The sequence below is a fragment of the Balaenoptera acutorostrata genome, chromosome 20 (genome assembly GCF_949987535.1).
Source record: "Balaenoptera acutorostrata chromosome 20, mBalAcu1.1, whole genome shotgun sequence".
Classification (NCBI taxonomy): domain Eukaryota; kingdom Metazoa; phylum Chordata; class Mammalia; order Artiodactyla; family Balaenopteridae; genus Balaenoptera; species Balaenoptera acutorostrata.
In genome coordinates, this window is record NC_080083.1 from 45,961,561 (window position 1) to 45,985,396 (window position 23,836).

A 23,836-nucleotide genomic window follows, 5' to 3' on the forward strand; every position below is an offset into this window, starting at 1 on the left:
ATATGCTGCAGATACCTCGAAATATCATTTATTCTCATCACTACCCTGGAGTTATAATATTTATTAGACCTACCACTATATCTTGTTATTTAATGTGTTAAGAGAAGCATATTTATTACTGTTTCACTAATTTTAAAAATATTCTGAAAACTATTTCAATATAGTTGGTTTCCTTTGTTTTTCTATATAGTTTGACTTATTATACATTATAAAACATTATCCCAAGAACATAAGCTTCTGCAGCTTGCCAAAGAGGTATACACGGGGGAGCAGGAGGTATAAAGAAATTCTGCTTTGGGGAAACACTGACCTCAAGTTAGGAACCTCTGCTTATAAGGTAGAAACCTCAAGCTGACTTAGACATCTTCAAACCTTACCAGACTCATGTTACAGTGTATCGCCTCCCAAACACATGCTTTTTAAAAATTAAGTTTTTAATTTCAATTTATTTTTTAAAAATATGTCATATATACTCACATCTCAAAATTCCAAAAATATGTAGCACACAATTCAAACTTTTTCTCTTACCTCTGTCCCTCAGTCTACCACCCCCCTCCACTCCCAGAGGAAATTAAGTTATCTATTTCTTGTGCCAAATGACTTTCATTTTTCTTACAAGTTTGGGAAATAAAATCTCCAAGTTAGATACTACCACGGGAAATATAAACTACATATACTATTTACGAAATCTGTAAATTAAAACAAATTGCCTGGTTCTAGCATTTTTTTCCTTACCAGTAAGATATCCGACTAAGGGGGCATCTCTTTAAGGGTGGTCATAATACTTGTTTTTAGATTGAATGTTATGTCTTTTATTATTAATTCAGAAGTCATTTATGACTTGTCTATTCAAATTGAACTAAGGATATGACCACAGACTGTCATGAAAAATTACTTTGAATGTTTTTTTCCAAAATCACTTATGGATCTAAACTGACTTTTTCTACAAATCAATAAAAAAAAATAGTAACAGAAAAATGGGCAAAGGACAGACAATTCAGAGATGAAATACAAATGTTCAGTAAACATATAAAGATATTTAAGTTCACAAGTAATACGAAAAATTCAAATTCAGATGGGACCCCTTTTATTCACCCGTCAGATTAGCAAAAAAAAAAGGGGAGACTATCCAGTGTTGGTAGGGTGTGGGGAAATGAATGTCATCACAGCAGGATGACTGGAGTATAAGCTGGCACAACTTTTTCGAGGGCAATTAAAATTTTATATCTAAATAGCCTTCACCCCAACAATCCCATTTCTAGATAACTATTCTATAGAAATAAATGACCAGGCTCACAAAAATGCATGTACAAGGATATTCATTGCAGCAATGCAAGTAACAAGAAGACTGGACATAATCTAAACATCCTTCAATAGGGGCATTATTAAACTGTGATACATTCATACTATGGAATACTATGCAGGAGTTTAAATGAATGGGGTAACCCTCTATGTACTGGGAAGGAAAGAAATCTAAGACATATCATGAAACGAAGGAATCAAGTTGCAGGATGTTACTTACGTAAAAAAAGGTAAGAAAAACACACAAACCTATTTTGCTATCTGTAAGTATGTATGTACTCAAACGTATGGAAAAGAGTCTGCAAGGATTAATACTAAACTCAAAGTAGTGGGTGGGGGATTAGGGCACAAGGAGGGTTTTCACTATACCTGTTATTTCATTGTTATCTATCGAGAATATGATCATGTATTACTTGCATAATGGAAAGTAAGTTTAAATTGTCTCTTACTGATTTTAAAGAGGTCCTGCCGAATTTAATTTTTAAAATAAACACAGAATTTCAATCATCAGGTTGCTTTGGGATATGGAAGGGGAAATACCTTTTCTCACAGGTATTGACCTCAAAATTCTGGACCAAGAAGGATCTTACAATGCAGTTAACTTTTTGTATTCGTATTTGGGGAGAGTATACTCACAGCTTCTCAGTCCAGCGGTATGCCTTCCATATACTTTCATCAATGTAAGAAATAGAGTTTCCTTGGAAATTTCTGTGAAGAAACACAGTTCATATCCTTGAATAGGTAGGAAAAGAATGTAGAGAATAAGGAAAAGAATCATGGCCACCGCGTGGGGAATATTCAAATGCAGAAAAGACCAGCTTTCTAATTCCCACAGCTTATCAGCTTCCCGGTGTGCACAATTAATAAAAACATACTGTGAGGCCACTGGCACAAACAATGAGGCATCTCCTCAGAACCTGAACTTCCTATCTGTCCAATTTCTTGGATACATGATGCCAATTACTTTTTTTCCACAATCACTTATGTGTCTAAAATGACTCCTGCAAATCAATGAGAAAACTGGCAAACATTTATCAATATCAGCAAATGAATATAAAGAAATCCTATGCTAGGCAACACCAAAGCTTTGGCTCAGTGCCCTCAGAATCTGTCCAGGTGTTAGAAGGATACGGGCAATTAGAAATTAGAGGGACTAATACGAAAATATCTCTTAAGCATATTGCATAGGGAAAAGCACGAGTTACTGAGCAAGGAGTAAAGTTATTACCTCATTAGGGGAACAAAATGCAAAGGAAAGAGCTCGGAAGGAAGGACACACATCAAAACAGTAACAGGAGTTACCTTATTGGTGGTAGGGAAGGTGGGGTGGAATCTTCACATTTTATCCTATATACTTCTGTGACATTTCTTTTTTTAAACAGTGAGAATGTATCCATGAATTAGACATGTTTAAGAGAAGCTGTTAAACGCCTGAGGTTCAGTTTGAACCACTAACTCAGTGGATGACGTTGAATCTTTAGCTTTAGCTTTGTCCTCTTCCCTCAGCAACAATGTACCTGTTCAGTTTATATGCACATTTTTCACGCGAGTCAGAAATAAGTCAAAACGGATACCTGTCTGCCCATCTGCCTGAGGGACATTTCCACTCAAACAGAGCCTTCTGGTTGCTTTATGCTCACCAATAAAAGATGCCTAAGACTGAACTCATCTCCCTCAAACTGACTCTGCTTGCCAACTGCTGGATTTCCACCTGTTATACCACCATCATTCTGCCCATCAACACATGTGATTTGTCTCTTTCCTGTACTACAATCCCCCAACTCTAGTCAATTACTACATCTTGTCAGTTTTTCCTCTGTAGCACTCTCAGGATTTTCTTTCTACTTCCATCACAACCACTCTAATTTGGCCCCTTCTCACTTTACTCCTAGATTTTGCTAAAGCATTCTATTTGGACTCCCTGAATCAAGCTTTCCTCTCTAGATCGCTCTACATATGAAATCTAAAATCAGCCTCTTGTTTTAATCATTTGTCTCTCTTGCTTGAAAACTTGCATGGCTCCCCATATCTCAGAGCGTAACTTTCAAACCCCCATTGCCAATAGCCAAGGTTTTTCGTAATCCTATCTTTCATTGTTGCCTAACCCAATTCTTTACAGCCAGACTAATCTATTAAATTCTGATCATCCCTGCAGTCACACCTTTGCCTAGACTGTACTGTCTATTATTTTTCTGACAAATCACAGCCAATCTTTAAGTCCCAGCTAAAGATTTAGCTTATCCATGCTGCATTCCGTGACCTCCACACCCCTGTGATTACAGGTTCTGGTGAATTACAGCACCTATCTGTATTTCTCTTAATACTTAATTATATATTACCTCCCTTTTAAGGCATATCCCCTTCCTCCCCACTTGTCATTGTCATGTTCTGGAGACAATGCCATAGACTTCTGTGGCTCCCACAGTACTTAGCCCTGGGTTGGGCACAAAATGGGTGCTACATATAGAAAGCCAGGGGACAAAGATGAGTTCTAGATATAACTGAGGGATTGAATAATAATAATAGCTAACACTAAAATATATGCTAGGCACTGATAGAAGACCTTTACCTATATCAACTCATCTAAATCTCCCAATGAGATTGGAGTCATTGGCAGATTTAGGAGTCATAGGAGTCATCCTATGAGAGGATGACTACCATAATCCCCATTTTACAGATGAGGAAATTGAGCCATAAAGCTAATAAATGACAGACCTGGGTTCAAACCCAGGTAGTCTGGCTCCGGAATCTCTACTCTTAACCACTTTGTTGTACTACCACCAATGAGATGGGGAGAGGGACATGTCGCTGTAAAGAGGATGGAGTAAAGATGGGAGAAGAGTAGATGTTAAGGAATTAAAGAATGGGGTAAAAAAATGGAGAAGGAAAAAATAAGGGCAATTAAAAGTAAAAGACTGGAGGAGAGGGAAAAATAGTAAGAAGGAGAATGAAGACAAGGAATCATTGACAAACAAAAGGTGGAAACAGAAAGTCAGTCAGTGTGGGTTGGGGAGATAAGGAGGACCCAGGAAGACCTGAAGAAAGGCTGCCATGTCAGGCAGGATGCAGAGAACAAATGAGCAAAGGCGATTCTTACATGATGGTGAAGGTGCCGTTGTAGGCGTTAGGCTCTGGCTCAGGCACTCTGTGGAGCTTCTGCTTTGGGCTGAGACCAACACACGACAGTGTCTCATTTTTGCAGGTACAGAGCTCACATATGCTGATGTTTGTGGTGGCATTCTGTTCTGGCTGCTTCTTTTCTGGGGTATATTTTACACCAGGAAGACCAGTGGGTACCGAATACTGAGTCGAAGGAACTGTCTCAGATGGCCTTGGTTGCTGAGATATGTTAACTCCCAGGTCCCCAGGTGGAACTGTGACTTGAGTCAGGTTTGGCTGTGCAAGTGTCACCTCAGGGTGTTTTGGAGGGGGAGCTGTAGTCTGCTGCAGGGCTGTAGAATGTTCAGACTCTGTAGTAGGTTCTGGAGTTGTGGTAAGCCCCTGGTCTAAAGGTTGAACTCTGACACTGGGTGATGTTGGAGGCTCAGTGTGATCCTGATCTGGTGCTGGAACTATTGGGTTCTGATATACTGGAGGCTGAGCTACAAAAACCTCCTTAGGTGGTTCTGGAGGCTGGGTTAAGGTCTCCTGCATGGTTGGAGAAGGTTCATCCTCCTTAGTGGGTTCGGGCCTTATGGTCAGTTCAAGGTCCAAAGGTTGAATTGTGACCTCAGTCAAGGTTGGATGCTGAGCCTGAACTTGCTCTGGATTTGGAAATGTCACCTCGGGGTATGTTGGTTGAGTTGGGGCTCCCTGCTGAACTGGAAAAGGTTCAACATTTTCAGTGGGGGTTGGATGCTGATCTGAAACCTCTTGCTGGACTGACAAAGGTTCCAACTGCTCAGGGGACACTGTAGACTGAGCCGAGGTTTCTTGTTGGGGTGGAGAAGTTTCAACCTCATTAGTGAACGCTGGAGTTACGATAAGTGCAAGACCCACAGGTTTAACAGTGACATCGGGCTGCTGCAGAAGCTGAGCTTGATCCTGACCTAGAGGAGACACTGTTGTCACATGATGCTCCGGAGAGAAAACTACAGTCACATTAGAGAGCTCTGGAGACTGAGTTGGAGAGGATTCAACCTCACCAGGAGACTGTGGATGCTGAGCTCTGGCTTCCTGCTGAGGTGGAGAAGGTACAACCTCAGGAGCCTGTGGATGCTGATCTGGAGTCTCCTGCTGGGTTGTGGCAGGTGTAACTTCTTCTCCAGGATGCTCTGGATACTGAGCTGGGGTCTCCTCTTGTACTGAAGGTTTGTTATGTGGACCGGCTTCTGGAGATTGGGCTGAAGCCTCCTGTTGAACTGGCAAAGGTTCAACCTCCTCAGGTGGCTGTGAACGCAGCGTGGGGGCCTCATGCTGGGTTGTAGAAAATTCTGCATTAGTAAGGGGCACTGAGGGCTGAGCTGAAGGCTTCTGCTGATTTGGAGACGGTCCCACCTCTGGCGTGGGTTCTTTTGTTATGGTAAGCTCCACATCTGCAGGTTTGACAGCGACACTGGATAAGTTTGAATGCTCAGCATGATGGTGACTTGGAGGTGAAACTGTCATTTCGAGATGCTCTGGAGGTTGAGCTGGCTGTTCCTGTTGAGTTGGAGAAGGTTCCACCTCCCCTGAAGAAGGCTCTGGAGGCGGAGCTGGTTGCCCCCGCTCACGTGAAGGCTCAACCTCTCCAGGAGGCTCTGGAGGCTTAGCTAAGGTCTCTTGTTGGGTTGGAGAAGATTCTCTCTCCTCAGGGTGCTCAAGAGGTGGAGCCAGGGCCTCCTGCTGAGCTGTAGGAAGTTCAGCTTCCGTAGTGGGCTCTGGAGTGATGGTAAGTTCCAAATCCAGAGGTTGAAGTGTAACACTGGGCAAGTTTGAATGAGCGTGACGCTGAACGCCAGGTAGAGATACTACCTCATCACTCACTGGAATTTGAAGTACATACTCAGTAGGGAACCCTGGAGTCTCAGTTGGGGCCTCTTGATGGAGTAGAGAAGGTTCAACCTCCTCAGGGAGCTCTGGAGGCTGAGATGGGGCCCGCTGCTGGACTGGCGGAGGTGCAACCTCCTCAGGGCTCTCTGGAGGCTGAGATGGCGTCTCCTGCTGGACTGGAGAAGGTTCAACCTCTTTAGTGACCTGTGGAGTTATGGTAAGTGCCAGATCCAGAGGTTTAACAGTGACATGGTACAAGTTTGACTGCTGAGCTTCATTTACCCCATGATGTGCTACCGGTTGAACTACAACCTCCTTAAGTGTCTCCAAAGTCTGGGCTAGGGCCTCCTGAGGACTTGAAGTTTCTAGTTCCTCAGGGGCCTCTGAAGGCTGAGATGGAGCCTCCTGATGAAGTGGAGGTGGTTCTACCTCTTCAGTGGGCTCTGGATGCTGAGCCTGGGCCTCTGCCTGGGGTGAAAAAGATTCAACCTCCTCAGGGGTCTGTGGATGCTGAGCAGGGGCCTCTTGCTGGGGTAAAGATTCAGCCTCCTCAGTGCGCTCTGGATGACGAGTTTCGGCCTCCTGCTGGGATGGAGAAATTTCAGCTTCTTCAGGGGGCTCTGGAGGTTCATCTGGGCTCCCCAGAAAATCTGTAGGTAGCCTCTCCTCAGGATAAAAGGCATCCGTACTGGGATCTAAATAATCACCCTGCAACTGTTGTTCTAGACCCTGAGTTGTTTTTTCAAATTGGCCTGTAGTTCCAACAACTTTGGCAAGCCGTTGGTGCTGAACTAGATCTTTCTTCAGGTTTGGGGGTGAAACAATAAACTTCACTGGTTTTGAGCTCTTACTACCTAGATGTGGAACAAGTATTTCAAATGATTGGTGACCTTCAGCCTGATCTAGAGCTCTGTTTTTACTCTTACTTTTGTGTCGAGAAGGCAGAACCAAGGCCTGATTCTGATTCCACTCTAGCACTGGAACTTCCTCTGGGAGCTTTTGATGTTGGGTTTGCTCATTACTCACATCCTGCTGTGGAACAGCAAACTGATCTGGCCCTGTAGGCAGCTCTCCAACCGAATCCGTGTCCGGGTGTGGAACCTCAGTCTCAGTCAACTCCTGATGAGGCGGGGCCAACATCTGGACTGGAGACGAGGACGTCAAATAATTAAAGCCCCCGGCTTCTGCCAGGGGTGTAAGGGCATGGGGCAACTTGGGAGGGGGGTCTGAGGCGTATGAAGACCAAGCCTCGGTCAGCCGCGCGGGGTTGGGTGTCACCTGGACGGGGTCCAGGGCCCACTCCGGAGGCTGAACTGCCAGGACTACTAGCCACAGTTGTTGCCACATGACGAAGAGCCGTGGCAACCAAAGGCGCAGCCGGGACATAACACGCGGCGGCTCCCAGGCGCAGTGACCCAGGCCACTGAGGAGCCGGAGCCACATCCTGCGTCCGAGCTGAACCGCTATGCCAGCGCCGACGCCAGGGCTCACGTCAGCAACCGCGTGCCCCTCCCCCGCCTAACGTCCCACCCGTTATTTATGACGTGTTTATTTCCACCACCACCATTATTAGGTCCCTGGGGAGATCCAATGCGCGCCACCAGAGTGGGCCTTTTTCCCAGAGTCCCCAGGGCGCAAGCCATTCTTCCCCTTGCAAAAGCGACAATTACCTCCTGCCGGGCCCTCTTCCCAAGCCCTCCCTGCCCTCCCTGGCCCCAAACAATGAGGCGGGATTTGGGCTGCAGACCCGAGTGGCCCCAAACTCCAGCGGCCCAGGGGTGGCGGGGGGTTGGGAAGGATGCAGAGCTTCCCAAGGAAACCACAGGACCTGGCATTCTGGGAAATTCAAAAGTGCTAGTCCAGTTCTGGCAATGTGAACTCTTCCTCCTCAAAGCTCAAGTCTGAGAGGCATTCTTCTCCCCTTTGGCCACACGGCTGACAAGAAAAGTAGCTGACCTGCAAAATGAGCACCAGTTAGGGTGGCGGGAGGGGAACACACCTTACAGTTATTCTAAAATGTTGCCATTTCCTCCAAACTCTCAGTATTCACGTCTCATTATTAATTCACCACTCTATTATTAGGGGTTACCACTGAATCAGTGATGACTCCAGAACTTCTGTAGGAGGGCTTTGGGGCAGGTGAGCAATTCATTCTGGGAAAGAGAGTCTAAAACCAAGTGACTGGCCCTTTACATTAGCATGGGAAAACTTCCCCCATCCCACCTTGTCTCAACAGAGCCATTAATCTAGAAAAAACTACAGTGTCACTTTTCAGAGGTCTACCCTGTGTGCACACACGGAGAAGACACTTAGAATGTTAAAGTCAGCATGTTAAGTAATTTTCTTGAAATACTCTAACTAGCACCCAGTTTACTTTCTTCACAGTCCTTTTCGTAATCTATTTAATTTTAGTCCTTTTTAATTGTCTGGTACACCTTTAACACCTAAACCCCAAGAGAGAAGGAGCTTCATCTTATTTCCAGTGCCTAGCACATAATGGTTTCTAAATGGAACTGATTCCAAGATTGGCCTCATTTAGGAATGGATCTGTTGTTATAATCAGGTTTCCGAAATCTTTAGTACCAATACGGAATCCTTTCCTCTCACATTTCACAGGAAGTTAGACTTCTTAAAGCCCAAACATGGATATGTTTGAAGTTTCCTTGACTGATTTAAATTGAATTAAATTAATTATTTTGTACAGGAAAAACTTTCAAAATTTTTACATTTTTCAGAACATAACCACCTTTTCTTTCTCTACTTTCTTCCCTTCAAAACAAACTTTGCAACATTGGGGTGAGTTAAGTAATCAGAAATCTAGCCCCAAATTAAGCTCTCAATGACATGAAACACATTTTTTGCTCCTTTTTAATAAAAATCCTATATGCAGTACATTAATGTTTTCTTTTAGCAATTACATTGACAACTTAATCCCTAATTCGAGGCATCCATATAATTGATTTACAGAAAGGTTCTTCTGCAAAACATTTAACACAAGATATATATGAGGTGCTGAGATCTGGCTAATATACCTTACTTGAAAGGCATGAATAGTTTTTAAACACTGTAGCATAATCACACTTAAGGCCATAGTTACTTTGTTCCCAAATCCCTGCAATTCTATTTGAGGGGAGTTCTAAAAGGCCTGTGTCTTCTCCTGTGTCCACAACTGTAGACGTACACTGATGGCCCTCAATCCTGCTCTCCAAACTTCAAGTAAGGGGCCAGAGACAAGGCTCGGGACTTGGAGAAGTCCTAGAAATTCCCTGCCTCAAAAGCAGTTTCAGAGTTTCACATTTTCCGAAGGATGACAGAGCTGAGTAGACATGCCAAAGTCTTCCAAATCCTGCTGGTTGTTTTGAATTACGGCTACACTGGCTGTGTACCCCTTGAGTTTTTTTTTTTTTTTTTTTTTTAAAGTGGGATAACAGGAGGTAAGGAAGGTTTCTGGCAAGAAGGAGAACTTGAGCTGTTTTTTGTTTGTTTGTTTGTTTTAAGAAATTCACGTTCTTTTATTTATTTATTTATTTATTTATGACTGTGTTGAGTCTTCGTTTCTGTGCGAGGGCTTTCTCTAGTTGCGGCAAGTGGGGACCACTCTTCATCGCGGTGCGCGGGCCTCTCACCATCGCGGCCTCTCTTGTTGCGGAGCACAGGCTCCAGACGCGCAGGCTCAGTAACTGTGGCTCACGGGCCCAGTTGCTCCGTGGCATGTGGGATCTTCCCAGACCAGGGCTCGAACCCGTGTCCCCTGCATTGGCAGGCAGATTCTCAACCACTGCGCCACCAGGGAAGCCCACCCCTTGAGTTTTTATCTCCACATACTTGAATTAAATCCTGTAGTTCCTCTTCGGTTCTAGCATCATCTGTGACCTCTTCACAGGGTCTATATGCCACAGCTATTTCACCACTTTCTGAAATACAGTTAACAAGTATCAATTCAGAAGTTTTCTTGTTCTAAAACTTCCTGTATACAGTGGTAGCACCCAATAATTAGACATTCTTTTGATTTCTAAAAGCAGAAAATAAGAGCATTTTCCTAGAAGTTCCCTCATCTGACACATCAGTTTTTATCATAATTATTTGTGAAAAAATATATAAGAAGTGTCAACTTTGGTTCAAAAACCTTTATGATCTTAGAAATAAGAACTAAAGAATAATGACAAAGGAATGAAAAGCTGTGGAAACAAAAATGTTCAATCACAATACAAGTAAATAGGAAGGCATTAGGTGGGGGTCAAAGTGAGTTCAAACCTGGGATAGATACCACTGGACTATAATAGATACTTCATATTAGAAGCAAGGCAAGTGCCTACTCCTTGGGACCAAAATTCTACCAGATACAATGAACAAAGCTTTGGAGACACAGACACAGAGAGAGAGCATTTGAACACTCTACTGGCAGAAACTGGCCCATGTGCCTTTTGGACAATACAGCTTTCCTCAAGGCAAGCTAGAGCCACCAGGCTTTTTGGTCTAAGGAGTTTTGAGTACATATAAGGAATACCTTTGCATATTAGGGACAAACAACCCAGACATTTAGTTTGGTTCTTAAAGGTTGTTACCCAGAGTTGACAGCTGATGGAGATTCTGCCTGATGACCAGGGAAGTCAAACTTCACTGGAAGGACTGCCCAGCCTGGAAGGCCAAGACCAATCCACGGTCAACTCTTACAAGCAAATAAGGTCTCTGACAACTTAGCTAGGATTTCTCAGTCTCTACGCCTGCAGGGCTGTGAAGCAGGGGAGCAATTCTGTTCCGGGAATCTACTAATCATAGAGTTTCCTTTGGGCACAGCCTGTCACATTCTCACCGCTGTATAACTCGATAGGGAACACAATCAACGCTATTCAGTAGCATGACCACTTTCAAGGCTCACAAAAACGTAGCCGATTATTATATAAGAATCATATTCACCCAATATATCAGAAATGAAAACTGAAATTAAACTCATTCCAAAAACATAATCTAATAAACTCTTCAACAAGAAAACAACAACGATAATAATAATAGTCAATATATTTTGTCTGCTTACTATGTTTCAGGCATAGTTCTAAGCTTTTTACATTCATCATCTCATTTACTCTTACAATATCCCCCATTAGGTGATGAGCTGAATTACTAACCCTATGTGCAGATAAAGAAATTGCAGCTTAGAGATATTCAATACCTTCAGATGTCTCTGGCTAGAAAAACCTAAAATTGCAACAACAACAACAACAACAAAATCTAGGAGACAAAGTTAGGACTCAAACACAGGTGTCCAAGGCTTATAATCACTGCACTATTCTGTATGATAAGCAAGCAATTGAGGAAGAACGGGACCAAACACTTTCTGTATGAACTGAGGCAAGTCATTCTACATCTCAACACTGGGGACAATAATAGTTGCTGTCGTTTTTCTCATAAATGCCACAAAGAACAAATTTAAGACTGCTGCTGTGACAGCATCTGGTGAATGAAAGAATATGTAATGTTTTAGATAACCATTACTTTCATCCAATTAACTTTTCAAATAAGTTTCTTTGCTCACTGAAACTGAAGCACTTCAAGGACAGTCAAAAAGGTCTTACCTAAAACCACAATCAGCAGTTTCTGGAATGCATCTGTCATAGCCTTCTGAATAGCAAGCTTCTGGGTTACCTTCCTTTTCATAAGGAATGATAATGACCCTAAATCCAACCAAAAGAGATGAATTTAAAATGCCTGCCATCTGAATAACTGATTTCTAGGTTATATGTTTAAAACTAAAAAAGCATCTGTGATTCTTAGCTCACTACCTTAGTGATTAAGGGCAGGCACAACACTGGGGTACAGCTGAATGTCTCTGTTGTAGGTGTACCCTGGCATGGCACAGTTTCACTGCTCAGATCTATTCTGGAAGTTCCTAAAATACTAACTAGACGGGAAATGCAAACCAAGGACGTGGCACAAATCTCATATTACTCACAGATTTCAAATGGACAAGCTGAGGCTACACTGCTACAGACCCTGCTCTCCTGTGCCTAAAGGGCTGGATTCATACAGTGAGATAGACTTGGTGGCAGTGCAGATGATCTGGCCTCTCCTCAACCATCACCCACTCAGGTGGATGGTGGAGCCTCCTCTACTCCATTCGCTAACAGCCCTGCCTCTGACTTAAAACCCTAAGCCCAAGTGCCATGGATTCTAGGAAAAAACTCAGTACCAATCGGAATCCCCTTTCTAGGGATCTATATTTACTTTTTCCACTCAGGCCCTTCTATAGGAGGCAAAGGACTGAACATTTACACAAGAGTTTATTTCAATCTGTAGACAATGATTTTGTTGGGATAACTGAAGGCCAGAAGACATCTGTAGTTGAAGGACTATTTTAGCACAAAACAAATTATTAACCAAAAACAAAAAACAAAAACAAAAACTAACTAATTTTCCCTCCTCCTAAGCTTCTTGGCAGGCAGTCAGTTCTAAAATTCTAAAGTTTAAGGTGCTGTCAGGTATCGCCTAAGATAAAAACCTATATTGTCAGGCAGAAAAATTCTGCCCAGGGCTTTAGTTGCTTAGAAAAGGTGATGATGTATCTGAAAAGTTGAGTTTCAGAAAGAAAGGAAAAAAGAGCAATCCCACTCCCTCACCCCCCCCCCCACACACATACTGGAAAACAGACCTTCCTCCAACTTACCCAAAGGTTCCTTCCTCAGCCATGCCAACTCCAGGACTCCTGCACTCGTGGGAGGGCAACACCACCTCTGAAGCACAGAAGAACTTCAGGCTATTGCTTCTGAAGTGGTGTCACAATATCTTCATTTGCCCTTTCTTCAAGGTTAGAAAGATCCTGAAGCTGTTAGGATTTTGAATGAAAGGCTAGACTTCCAAATATTCTGTTGTTAGAAATTAAAACTAAACTCCAGCAATCCCAGGTAATAGTTGAGGTATGCTATAGCTTCAAAATCAAGTGAGACTTGCACATGAATGACTAGATAGGGACAACTCTTTTGTATTATATACCATACAAATACTGGAGAAAATTATGGACACCACCATCCAAGTCATTGAGATTATCACTAATTCTAGGTGGCAGGCCAATGCTCAGATACTTCCGTGTGGAAGCCTCTCACATAGCCCTGTTCCATTCTTCTCTCTCAAGTCTAGGAGTTCAATGTTGAAAGGAGTCTGGTTAGTCAAAGAAAATCTACAGAGTTTACCTTGATGATCCTTTTTGACCACCCATTGAAACCAAAGTAGTAATTTGCCAATTCTTGGCATCTGGAGCTGTTTGGGGCAAGCGTATTATGTTGAACCGCCTTATGTCTGGTGCCGAGACGAACCTGAAGACATAAAAGACCTAAAAATATCACAACCCTACATAGAGACTTATTTTGGATATACCTGAGATTTATCAATACCAATTTCATAGAGTGGTTGTGAAGATTAAGTAGGACATTTTAAGCAATGAGTTCACAGTGAGCCCTAAATAAATGTTATTTATTATTTTTAAGTCAGTACTTTTCTGCATCATTTCCAGGGCCCCTGATTAACCGGAAGGTTCCCTGACCTCTGGTGGTGAAAGTGATGATGAAAGCAAGCAAGGAAGCCCAGCAGAAGCCTGTTATGGGGCTGGGGGTAAGCAAAGGAAGTGAACTGTTTTAGTCGACTCATCCTGTAGCTCCTGCTTGAGAATATGACCTGAAGAGGAGATAAGATGGACCTGCCACTGAATTAGGACCTTAATCTGTAGCACCCCCTCCCCAAGTTACTAACCCCTGTTAGAAGAGGGAATATGTATACCTCGATAAATGTAAATAAAGCAACCAAAAGAATTAGAGGTTCATCTGCATTAACAAGCTTCTTTGAGAGTGCAAATATTTCCAGTCTTAACTCTCTAAATAACTTACATATTACTGTGGAGTTTTTACATCACTAGTTCTTTCTTAAATGTCTATTTCCATTTTGAACAGGGTGCAGTATGTAAATATAGTCATAAACATTCAAATAATACAAATAAAGTCAAAGCATTGTTAATTCTTTATTGATGTGTTTGTGCATCTTCCTCTGTCACTAGTTTATGAGCTCCTTAAGTGCTTGAAGGAACCATATATTATTCTTTCCTTGTTACCAGAAACAAGCATACATCTTGGCACATAATAGAGGAGGGATGGTCTGTTGACTGAGTGAATGAATGAGTACATAAGACAATGAAATTACTTTCTCCAACTGAAGCTGCCTGCTGGGAAGGAGAAATGAAGACTAATTTTTAAATGCTGAGTGTCGCAACATTTAAAACAGGGAAGCTAGGCCCTGTATGGTGAGTCATAATGGAGCTGTCCTGGACAATTAGGAAGCTTCAGAAGGGCTCTGAGCCCCTGGGTAGTAGAGACAGTTGACATCTGGGATAACCTTGCCACAGTTCTTGCTGGCAAACATTTCCCTTCGTGCTACTGAGAAAAACTCAGATACATTAGGCCTTTCCTTCATTTTATTTGAAGATGTTATTCTCTTGTCTGTATTTATAAAAAATACAGGGGAAAAAAGATAAGAAGTATATATGCCTGCTAATGAATAAAAGAAGACATAATTGGAACTTCCCTGCTGGTGCAGTGGTTAAGACTCCGTGCTCCCAATGCAGGGGGCCCGGGTTCGATCCCTGGTCAGGGAACTAGGTCTCACGTGCATGCTGCAAATAAGAGTTTGCACGCCACAGTTAAGGAGCCTGAGAGCCACAACTAAAGGAGCCTGCCTGCTGCAACTGGGGAGCCCACGTGCCGCAACTGGGGAGCCCTTGAGCCGCAACTAAGGAGCCCGCCTGCTGCAACTAAGACCCGGTGCAACCAAATAAATAAATAAATAAAATTTAAAGAGAACGCATAATTAAAGTAGGTAACAATTTCGGGGGTGCGGGTAGTAAACTAAGGCTCTGCATTAAATAAAGAAATCGAATACGAATGCCCTTTCCTCTCAAGTCTATAGTGACTTGTAGAACATTTTCCTCATTACTCTATCAGTGACGGGCTTTATGCTGTGACAATCTCAGAACCTAAGCTTATGGAATGGTCTTAATGTCCAATATAAGAAAAGAACTCATTACTCACAACTGATACCAAGTAACTGTTTCATAATCTTTCCAGGACCATCCGTAATATCTGAGGGGTTATGTGAAATGGTCGTAGGGTCCACAAATTAAAGAAGGTCTGACACGAAATCATTTCAATCCCAGGGAGTACAGCCAGGATTGAAGAGGGTGTTAAACAGGGTACAGAAGTGGGAGGTAGTGTACCTGGAGTCACATCTGAGGAGAGTTCTCAGATTCAATAAAGGTGAAATCAGTGAGTAAAGAAATAGGGGTGAGAATAGGCAGCAAGGTCAGTAGGAAGTAGCCAGAGCAAGAAGCCAATCAGAGAAGACACACAATTATAAAGTGAAAGGTCTGGGAAATCGAAGCCTCACTCACTTATTCAGAGGCATTGAAAAGGTCCTTGAAAAAGGAATGGTGGCTGAATGGAGGAGGCACATAATGAAATCTTAATTCTGGGGAAGTAAAATTGGATGGCATGTTAATATGGAATAAGGTTTCTACAAAGCATTAAAGACTATTTTAACCATCTTCTGGAATCTGAAGGGAGTTCTGAATAGGCAATTTGAGAGTGATGATGATGATGAAGCCTCCTTTATGTTACATCTGACAAAAGTTTGTCAAGCTTGGGACTTCCCTGGTGGGACAGTGGTTAAGAGTCCGCCTGCCAATGCAGGGGACACGGGTTCGATCCCTGGTCCGGGAAGATCCCACATGCCGCAGACAAACTAAGCCCGTGTGCCACAACTACTGAGCCTGAGCTCTAGAGCCCGTGAGCCACAACTACTGAAGCCCGCGTGCCTAGAACCCGTGCTCCACAACAAGAGAAGCCATCGCGATGAGAAGCCCACGCACCGCAACGAAGAGCAACCCCCGCTCTCCGCAACTAGACAAAGACGGCGCGCAGCAACAAGACCCAACGCAGCCAAAAATAAATTAATTAATTAATTTAAAAAACAATTTGTCGACCTCACACATTTGAAATCTACATAAAAGTAAATATAAGGAAGACTCTTGTGAAGATTTCTTAAATTAAGGGGCAGCATAAAATGACATGGGGTTTAACATCAGTTCAGTTTGGGTTTGGCCTCTAGTTTCCACATTTACTGTCATAAACCTTAAGTAAGTCACTTAAGCATCCTGAGTTCGAGTTTCTTCATCTAAAAAAAAGAAAGAAAGAACTGGGGAACTGGGGGATCAGTGGAGCAGTGCATCTGAGAGCATTCTGTACACCACAGTGCTGTACAAACGTTGGCCTTTTATTTCCGCCCCCCGCCCCCCCCCCCCCACCTTGGGATCTTAGTTCCCGGACCAGGGATTGAACCCGGGCCCTCAGCAGTGAAAGTCCTAACCACTGGACCGCCAGGGAATTCCCGATGGCCTATTCGTTTTAAATTCAGCACTTCATCCCAGTAGAGCGAGGAATTCCACATTTGGACCCACCTTCACTGGAGATGTCTGAAAAAGCTGCTTCTGGTCGCATGCCTTTTGGGCTCTGTGGGCATCCCTTGCTGAATAAACCTCGATGATGGCATAGAACACAGGACCGGCCACTGCTGCGTTTGGGCAGACTCGGACCGAATACAGAAGGCCAAACTGGGAGAAGACTGTGAACAGAGAATGCTGTAGGGTGGGCCCATGCTAAGTAAGTGCAGGAAATTTCACGCCCAGGAAGCCAAACCGCCCGTTCCTTTCTATTCCCCCAGCCCTTCGCCGCAGGCAACTGTGGTGATCCTGCAACTCCAAACACTTCTCATTTCAGGACCAGCTTTCCCTCTGAAATCCTAAGCTTCGAGAAGCATTAGGAGGCAATGCCGGCTGTTGGGAACTATCTCTCAAAAATCTGTGGGGGCGAGCTGACTACTCAGGTCGGCTCTAGAACTAAGATTCCTCTCAGCAGAGACCACAGGCAGATGAGGTGCTGAAGCAGTACCCCGGGGCGCCCAGTTACTGAGGCGCGAGGTGGCTTCCTCCACCCCTCCCTCTGCCCCGGCTCGGCTCACTTGCAAGGCCTCGGCCGTGGGTCCACAGCTCAGCTCCCACACCAACAAGGTTTTGTCACCCACGATGGGAACCACAAAAGGTACCAACACCACCATCCTACCTTTACTGCGCGTGCGCGGCTCGGGGCGCCTGCGCACGCGCGCCTGCACACGCACGCGCGCCTGCACACGCGCGCGCGCGCCCCTGCACACGCGCGCGCGCCCCTGCGCACGCGCTGTTTATAACGGAAACCTGAAGGGGGGAGCCAGTTTGTTGGGAGTGGGACGAGGGCGGTGCTCGGACCTCTCCCTCACGCCTCCCACTGCGGGCTTGTCTCTGCCTCTAGGTCCCCTTCCACAGGTGGCACTGTCACTATATAATCACTTGGAATCATGCAGCCCTGGGCCTGTGCTGGGGGAGGCAGGAGGTGGGTAGGTTTGGTGCTGGGCTGAGCTGGAGGGAGGCGAGCAGCACACAGCTGACCCGCAGTGGGGTCAGGAGAGGCCAGGGCCTGAGGAGGGCCGTCTTGGGCAATGGCTGCTCTCACACATTCTTCTTTACCCTGTCTTTCTGGCATCTCCCTGCTAGTTATCCAACGGTTGGGATTTTTTTTTTTAAAGAAAAAAAACAACCCAATGGGAATTTTCCACCAGCTTGAAATGGTGGAGAACCCCCTACCTTGGTACACAGGGTACACATCTGTACATGAGTTTGAGAAGTTGGGAGAAAAGTCAGGCCTTGGCTCCACAGTGGAGGGAGGCCCAGTGATCCAAATATTCTGGCAACCCCAATGACCGTACGAGAGGGGCCAGAAGTAGATGATCCTCTATGGGCAGGAGGTCGAGCATGTTGTAAATAACTGGTACTTGATGAACCAGGAGAGAGAGCACCAGAATAAACTGCTATTTGATTTACTCATCTATGCCCCTTGAGGATGGTATGTTTTCCAGTTCCCAGGGACTGATGATACTGGGGAAACAAGGGAGGGAAGCCCCTCTTCATCCTTCTACTCATCCTCCTTTGCCCACGTTTCCTCTTGTGGAAGTACTGGCTACCATGAGGGATTCTAGTTTCAGCTCTGCTTCTTCTTGCAGGCCCCTGTTATTGGTATATAAATATTCAACTATTTACATTTTAATTCCTTACCACATGGTTAGACTTGGTTATGAATTTATACACTTTAATATAAGAAAAAGAAGTATTTTACAAGCAATGCTGAGAAGCCGATATTAGAAAATAAAATTTACCGGTGGCTTGAGGCAGAACAGGGCTCACTCTGTGGCTGTCTCGTGTGCGGTCTCACTTTCCTCACCCGCCTCTTCATCAACCCAATATGCAGCCAGAAGCTTCTCTGCTGGGGCTTTGATGACTTCCCTGGGGTGAGAAGAATAACGCCAAGGCTTTTTACTTTTGAAAGGAACAATGATAGTTCTCATGATTTCCTCATTTTAGATGAGAATTTTAAATTGTCCCCTACCATTTATGGTACATCCTTATAGAAGTACATCTCATCCTCATCAGAAGACTCCCTGTCGTGTAGCTTGTGTGCCATGTTTTCCTTGCGTGTGGCGTTGAGAGGCCTATACACATCCCTAAGCCAAAGTGGCCGCCTTCTCCCGAAAAAGCCCTCCTGGAACACAGAAAGGGAAATATTAATTCAGCATCTCCCCTGCTTTCTCTGGCCACAGTACTATATCCCCTTCAAATTTACCTGACTCTCACTTTCCCCTGAGCTTCTCTTACGCAGCAGAAATCGAAAAAAGCCCCTTGGAGGAAAACACACACAGTTAGTGTTACAGTCATTTTTCATCTCTCTCACAATGTGTTATCTCTGGTCTTATTAGGACTAAATGGGTACCTCAGTCCATAATCACAATGAGCAAAATCACCACAGACCCGGGATCTTGAAAATCATTCCATGCATGCTGGCCTTCCAGAAGTTCTCTGTGTCTGTCCAAAAGGCCCCCACCCCGCCCCCGTGCCTCCGGGGAGACCTTTGCATGTGGCTTAGCATGGAGTATAGGCAGGATTTTCAGCCCCGTTCACCTTTCTTGGCCCTTGGCCAAGTGCCCTCGTGCAGTGAAAACACTGCACAGCGGCGCTGGGCAGAAACACGTTACTCTCTAGATGCGCTTCACACCAGTCCGCTTCGGACTTAGTCGCACATGCAGCATTTGCTGGGGGTGTGGCTGTGGGGAGAAGGTGCTTTTATTTTCCTGGCTGCTCTATCCTATCCTATAAGTTGAATCACACCAAGTAAACACCTGAACCCAACTAGCAAAGTTATCTATAGCTCTCTGCCTTTCATACTGCAGGCTGTCACTGAGGTGTCAGTGAATTGTGAAATCAGTTTAAAGGCCATGACCAGCAGGGAAACACGAAATACTCTTTTTGAATACAAATAGAGTAGAAAAAAATCAGAGTGCACAATAAGTTTGTTTCAGAAACTACTTATGCCCATATAGTATGTGTATACTGAATTGTGACATAAAACGGAGCTCACAGCCCAAGCACAGTGTGATCCGTAGAGAAGTCCTCAGTGGAAAGGGACCCTCTTCTTTTTGATAATCACTAGCAGTGTGACCATGGGGCAAGATACTTTCCCTTTCTCTTTCTCCATTTCCTTATTATAAAAGGAAGAGACAAACTACTGTCTAAAGTTTCTCCCGGTTAAAGTTCTATGAGGTTTGGATAAAGGGAATAGAGAGTAGGGGCCTGAAAAACAGTAGGGTGAGAAGGGAAGTTTTCTTGCCACTTTACAGAAGGGACTCATATGTGCTACCTTTCGTCAGCTTTGAGTGAGGCCAGCCCCTAAATCCCCAACCATGTGGCCCTCCCTACCCCAGAGCCTCCTAGAAGGCCTCTGGCCTGGCCTGATGCCTAGGAACCAGGCACCAGGCCAGCAGGAACAGGTGCAAGCAAAACCTCTCCCCGTCCACCCTCTTTCCTTAAAGGACTAGTGAAAGCAGATGAATCTGTGCCAGTCCTGTTCTAAGTCAGCTTGGGCTGGGGAGCTAATTCTGCTGATAAATAAATTAGGGTAAACCATTAGGGTAATTAAACATTCTTCCTGCCTTTGGTGAGGAAATTGAAATAGGTGAGTTCTAAGTTCTCCTCTAGTTGTAAAATTCTGCTTTAAAAGACCAATATTTACCTTCTGCTTCTTTTTTTATCTTCCCCTTTTGCAATTCGATGAGAATAAATCTGTTTTGAAAGAAAACATGATCATGATTATCCATCACAACTATTTCCAAATCCTTATTCATTCCCTTTTACTTTAAATCTTATCTACCCAGTGAGATGATAACTTTTTTAAGGAAAGGAATTCTACCCTGTTTAATAATCCTTTGCCTCTTCCACAGTACCTAACTTAGGGTCTTGCATGCAGCTGGCGATATATTTTATTGACTGCTTTAGATAACGTTCAACAGATCGTTCCTAATAAAAACTCTTAGAAGTAGGAAAAGAAAAGAAAAGTATCTAGCAGAAACCTAAGCCTTGTTTTAGAGTCAACAACAAGAGTAGGATGCCCATCATTACTGCTACTATCGATCAATGTGGAGGAGGTCTTAATCAGTACGAAAAGACAAACGAAGTATTGGAAAGGAAGAGACAAACACATTTGCATATGAAATGAGGGACCTAAAAAGACCAAAAGAATCAACCGAAATTTTATTGGAAGTAACATGAGTAAGATGGCTACATACAAAATCAAGAGATCAACATATAAGCCTCAATAGCTTTCCCATATAACACAAATAACTCACTAAGAAACAGAAGAAACATCCCGTTTACTATATCAATAAAAATGCATAAAGTACCTAGGAATAAACTTAACCAAAACTTTGTAAGACCTATGTGATGAAAATATTCAAACTTTTCTGAAGGACATTAAGAAGAAGTACTACATGGCATGAGATACCATCCTCCTAGAATGCTGTAAAGAGGTCAATTCTCATCAAATTAACCTACAAATTCAATGCAATCCATTTATATCCAAAATAATTTTTAAATAAAACCTGGCCAGCTGACATTTGGTAGAGAATATGTGTAAGAATAGTTATGAAATGTATGAAAAACAAGGTCAAAGAGTAGGACCTTGCCCTACCAGATATAAAATATGTTACAGAGCAACTGGAATTAAGCAGTGTGATATTGGTACTGGTACAGGACAAGATAACTGGATCACAGAATAGAGTCCAGATGTAGATAGTATATGAGACCAGGGAAGAAAGAATAAACCATTCAAGTGAAAGGTTTGAAAACAATTAGATCTTCCTGTAGGGGGGGGAAAAGTTAGATCCCCTGCCTCAACCACACTAAAAAACAAATACAACAAATTCTAGACAGATTACAAAAGTACTTGAAGAAAATATTAGAGATTATTTTTACGTCATCAGGTGACAAAGGCCTGGCTAACAAAAGCCACCCCACATGAGCCATGAGGAGAGGACGGGCAGATATGGTGGCAGACCGTCAACACACCTCCTACTCTGCACAGCCCTTGCCCCCAACGCAGCCAAAAATTAATTAATTAATTAATTAATTAATTTAAAAAACAATTTGTCAACCTCACACATTTAAAATCTACATAAAAGTAAATATAAGGAAGACTCTTGTGAAGATTTCTTAAATTAAGGGGCAGCATAAAATGACATGGGGTTTAACATCAGTTCAGTTTGGGTTTGGCCTCTAGTTTCCACATTTACTGTCATAAACCTTAAGTAAGTCACTTAAGCATCCTGAGTTCGAGTTTCTTCATCTAAAAAAAAGAAAGAAAGAACTGGGGAACTGGGGGATCAGTGGAGCAGTGCATCTGAGAGCATTCTGTACACCACAGTGCTGTACAAACGCTGGCCTTTTATTTCCGCGCCCCCCCCGCCCCCCTTGGGATCTTAGTTCCCGGACCAGGGATTGAACCCGGGCCCTCAGCAGTGAAAGTCCTAACCACTGGACCGCCAGGGAATTCCCGATGGCCTATTCGTTTTAAATTCAGCACTTCATCCCAGTAGAGCGAGGAATTCCACATTTGGACCCACCTTCACTGGAGATGTCTGAAAAAGCTGCTTCTGGTCGCATGCCTTTTGGGCTCTGTGGGCATCCCTTGCTGAATAAACCTCGATGATGGCATAGAACACAGGACCGGCCACTGCTGCGTTTGGGCAGACTCGGACCGAATACAGAAGGCCAAACTGGGAGAAGACTGTGAACAGAGAATGCTGTAGGGTGGGCCCATGCTAAGTAAGTGCAGGAAATTTCACGCCCAGGAAGCCAAACCGCCCGTTCCTTTCTATTCCCCCAGCCCTTCGCCGCAGGCAACTGTGGTGATCCTGCAACTCCAAACACTTCTCATTTCAGGACCAGCTTTCCCTCTGAAATCCTAAGCTTCGAGAAGCATTAGGAGGCAATGCCGGCTGTTGGGAACTATCTCTCAAAAATCTGTGGGGGCGAGCTGACTACTCAGGTCGGCTCTAGAACTAAGATTCCTCTCAGCAGAGACCACAGGCAGATGAGGTGCTGAAGCAGTACCCCGGGGCGCCCAGTTACTGAGGCGCGAGGTGGCTTCCTCCACCCCTCCCTCTGCCCCGGCTCGGCTCACTTGCAAGGCCTCGGCCGTGGGTCCACAGCTCAGCTCCCACACCAACAAGGTTTTGTCACCCACGATGGGAACCACAAAAGGTACCAACACCACCATCCTACCTTTACTGCGCGTGCGCGGCTCGGGGCGCCTGCGCACGCGCGCCTGCACACGCACGCGCGCCTGCACACGCGCGCGCGCGCCCCTGCACACGCGCGCGCGCCCCTGCGCACGCGCTGTTTATAACGGAAACCTGAAGGGGGGAGCCAGTTTGTTGGGAGTGGGACGAGGGCGGTGCTCGGACCTCTCCCTCACGCCTCCCACTGCGGGCTTGTCTCTGCCTCTAGGTCCCCTTCCACAGGTGGCACTGTCACTATATAATCACTTGGAATCATGCAGCCCTGGGCCTGTGCTGGGGGAGGCAGGAGGTGGGTAGGTTTGGTGCTGGGCTGAGCTGGAGGGAGGCGAGCAGCACACAGCTGACCCGCAGTGGGGTCAGGAGAGGCCAGGGCCTGAGGAGGGCCGTCTTGGGCAATGGCTGCTCTCACACATTCTTCTTTACCCTGTCTTTCTGGCATCTCCCTGCTAGTTATCCAACGGTTGGGATTTTTTTTTTTAAAGAAAAAAAACAACCCAATGGGAATTTTCCACCAGCTTGAAATGGTGGAGAACCCCCTACCTTGGTACACAGGGTACACATCTGTACATGAGTTTGAGAAGTTGGGAGAAAAGTCAGGCCTTGGCTCCACAGTGGAGGGAGGCCCAGTGATCCAAATATTCTGGCAACCCCAATGACCGTACGAGAGGGGCCAGAAGTAGATGATCCTCTATGGGCAGGAGGTCGAGCATGTTGTAAATAACTGGTACTTGATGAACCAGGAGAGAGAGCACCAGAATAAACTGCTATTTGATTTACTCATCTATGCCCCTTGAGGATGGTATGTTTTCCAGTT

General features: G+C 44.5%; 2 protein-coding genes and 1 pseudogene across 2 annotated transcripts in view; all 3 read right to left on the reverse strand.

Annotated features, from left to right (window-relative positions):
* LOC130705832 (leucine-rich repeat-containing protein 37A2-like) overlaps nucleotides 1–7,716 on the reverse strand; it is a 44,201-nt gene extending 36,485 nt beyond the window's left edge. Inside the window, exons 1-2 of the mRNA XM_057535185.1 lie at nucleotides 4,400–7,716; nucleotides 1,939–2,010 (exon numbers count right to left, since the gene is read on the reverse strand). Coding sequence (XP_057391168.1) covers nucleotides 1,939–2,010; nucleotides 4,400–7,716 — 3,389 coding nt within the window. The remainder of the gene's footprint in view (nucleotides 1–1,938; nucleotides 2,011–4,399) is intronic.
* A 13-nt stretch (nucleotides 7,717–7,729) lies between these two features.
* On the reverse strand, nucleotides 7,730–17,421 carry LOC130705833 (RAD52 motif-containing protein 1-like; annotated as a pseudogene).
* Nucleotides 17,422–18,464: 1,043 nt separating this feature from the next.
* LOC130705834 (RAD52 motif-containing protein 1-like) lies at nucleotides 18,465–23,000 on the reverse strand. The gene is made up of 6 exons (XM_057535187.1): nucleotides 22,905–23,000; nucleotides 22,345–22,524; nucleotides 20,460–20,509; nucleotides 19,017–19,071; nucleotides 18,783–18,935; nucleotides 18,465–18,679 (listed from the first exon to the last, which is right to left on the reverse strand). Exons 1-5 carry the CDS (start codon nucleotides 22,998–23,000, stop codon nucleotides 18,786–18,788), a joined length of 531 nt encoding a protein of 176 aa, XP_057391170.1. The 3' UTR covers nucleotides 18,465–18,679; nucleotides 18,783–18,785.
* Between the last annotated feature and the right edge of the window lie 836 nt (nucleotides 23,001–23,836).

What these genes read in the sequence shown, in the direction of transcription:
- LOC130705834 (XM_057535187.1), bottom strand. Translation starts at nt 23,000, where the DNA reads ATGGTGGTGTTGGTACCTTTTGTGGTTCCCATCGTGGGTGACAAAACC. An exon ending in TTCAGACATCTCCAGTGAAG is followed by an intron (nt 20,510 to 22,344) that starts GTGGGTCCAAAT and finishes CTTTCAAAACAG; the next exon opens with ATTTATTCTCATCGAATTGC. An exon ending in GATAAAAAAAGAAGCAGAAG is followed by an intron (nt 19,072 to 20,459) that starts GTAAATATTGGT and finishes TTTTCCTCCAAG; the next exon opens with GGGCTTTTTTCGATTTCTGC.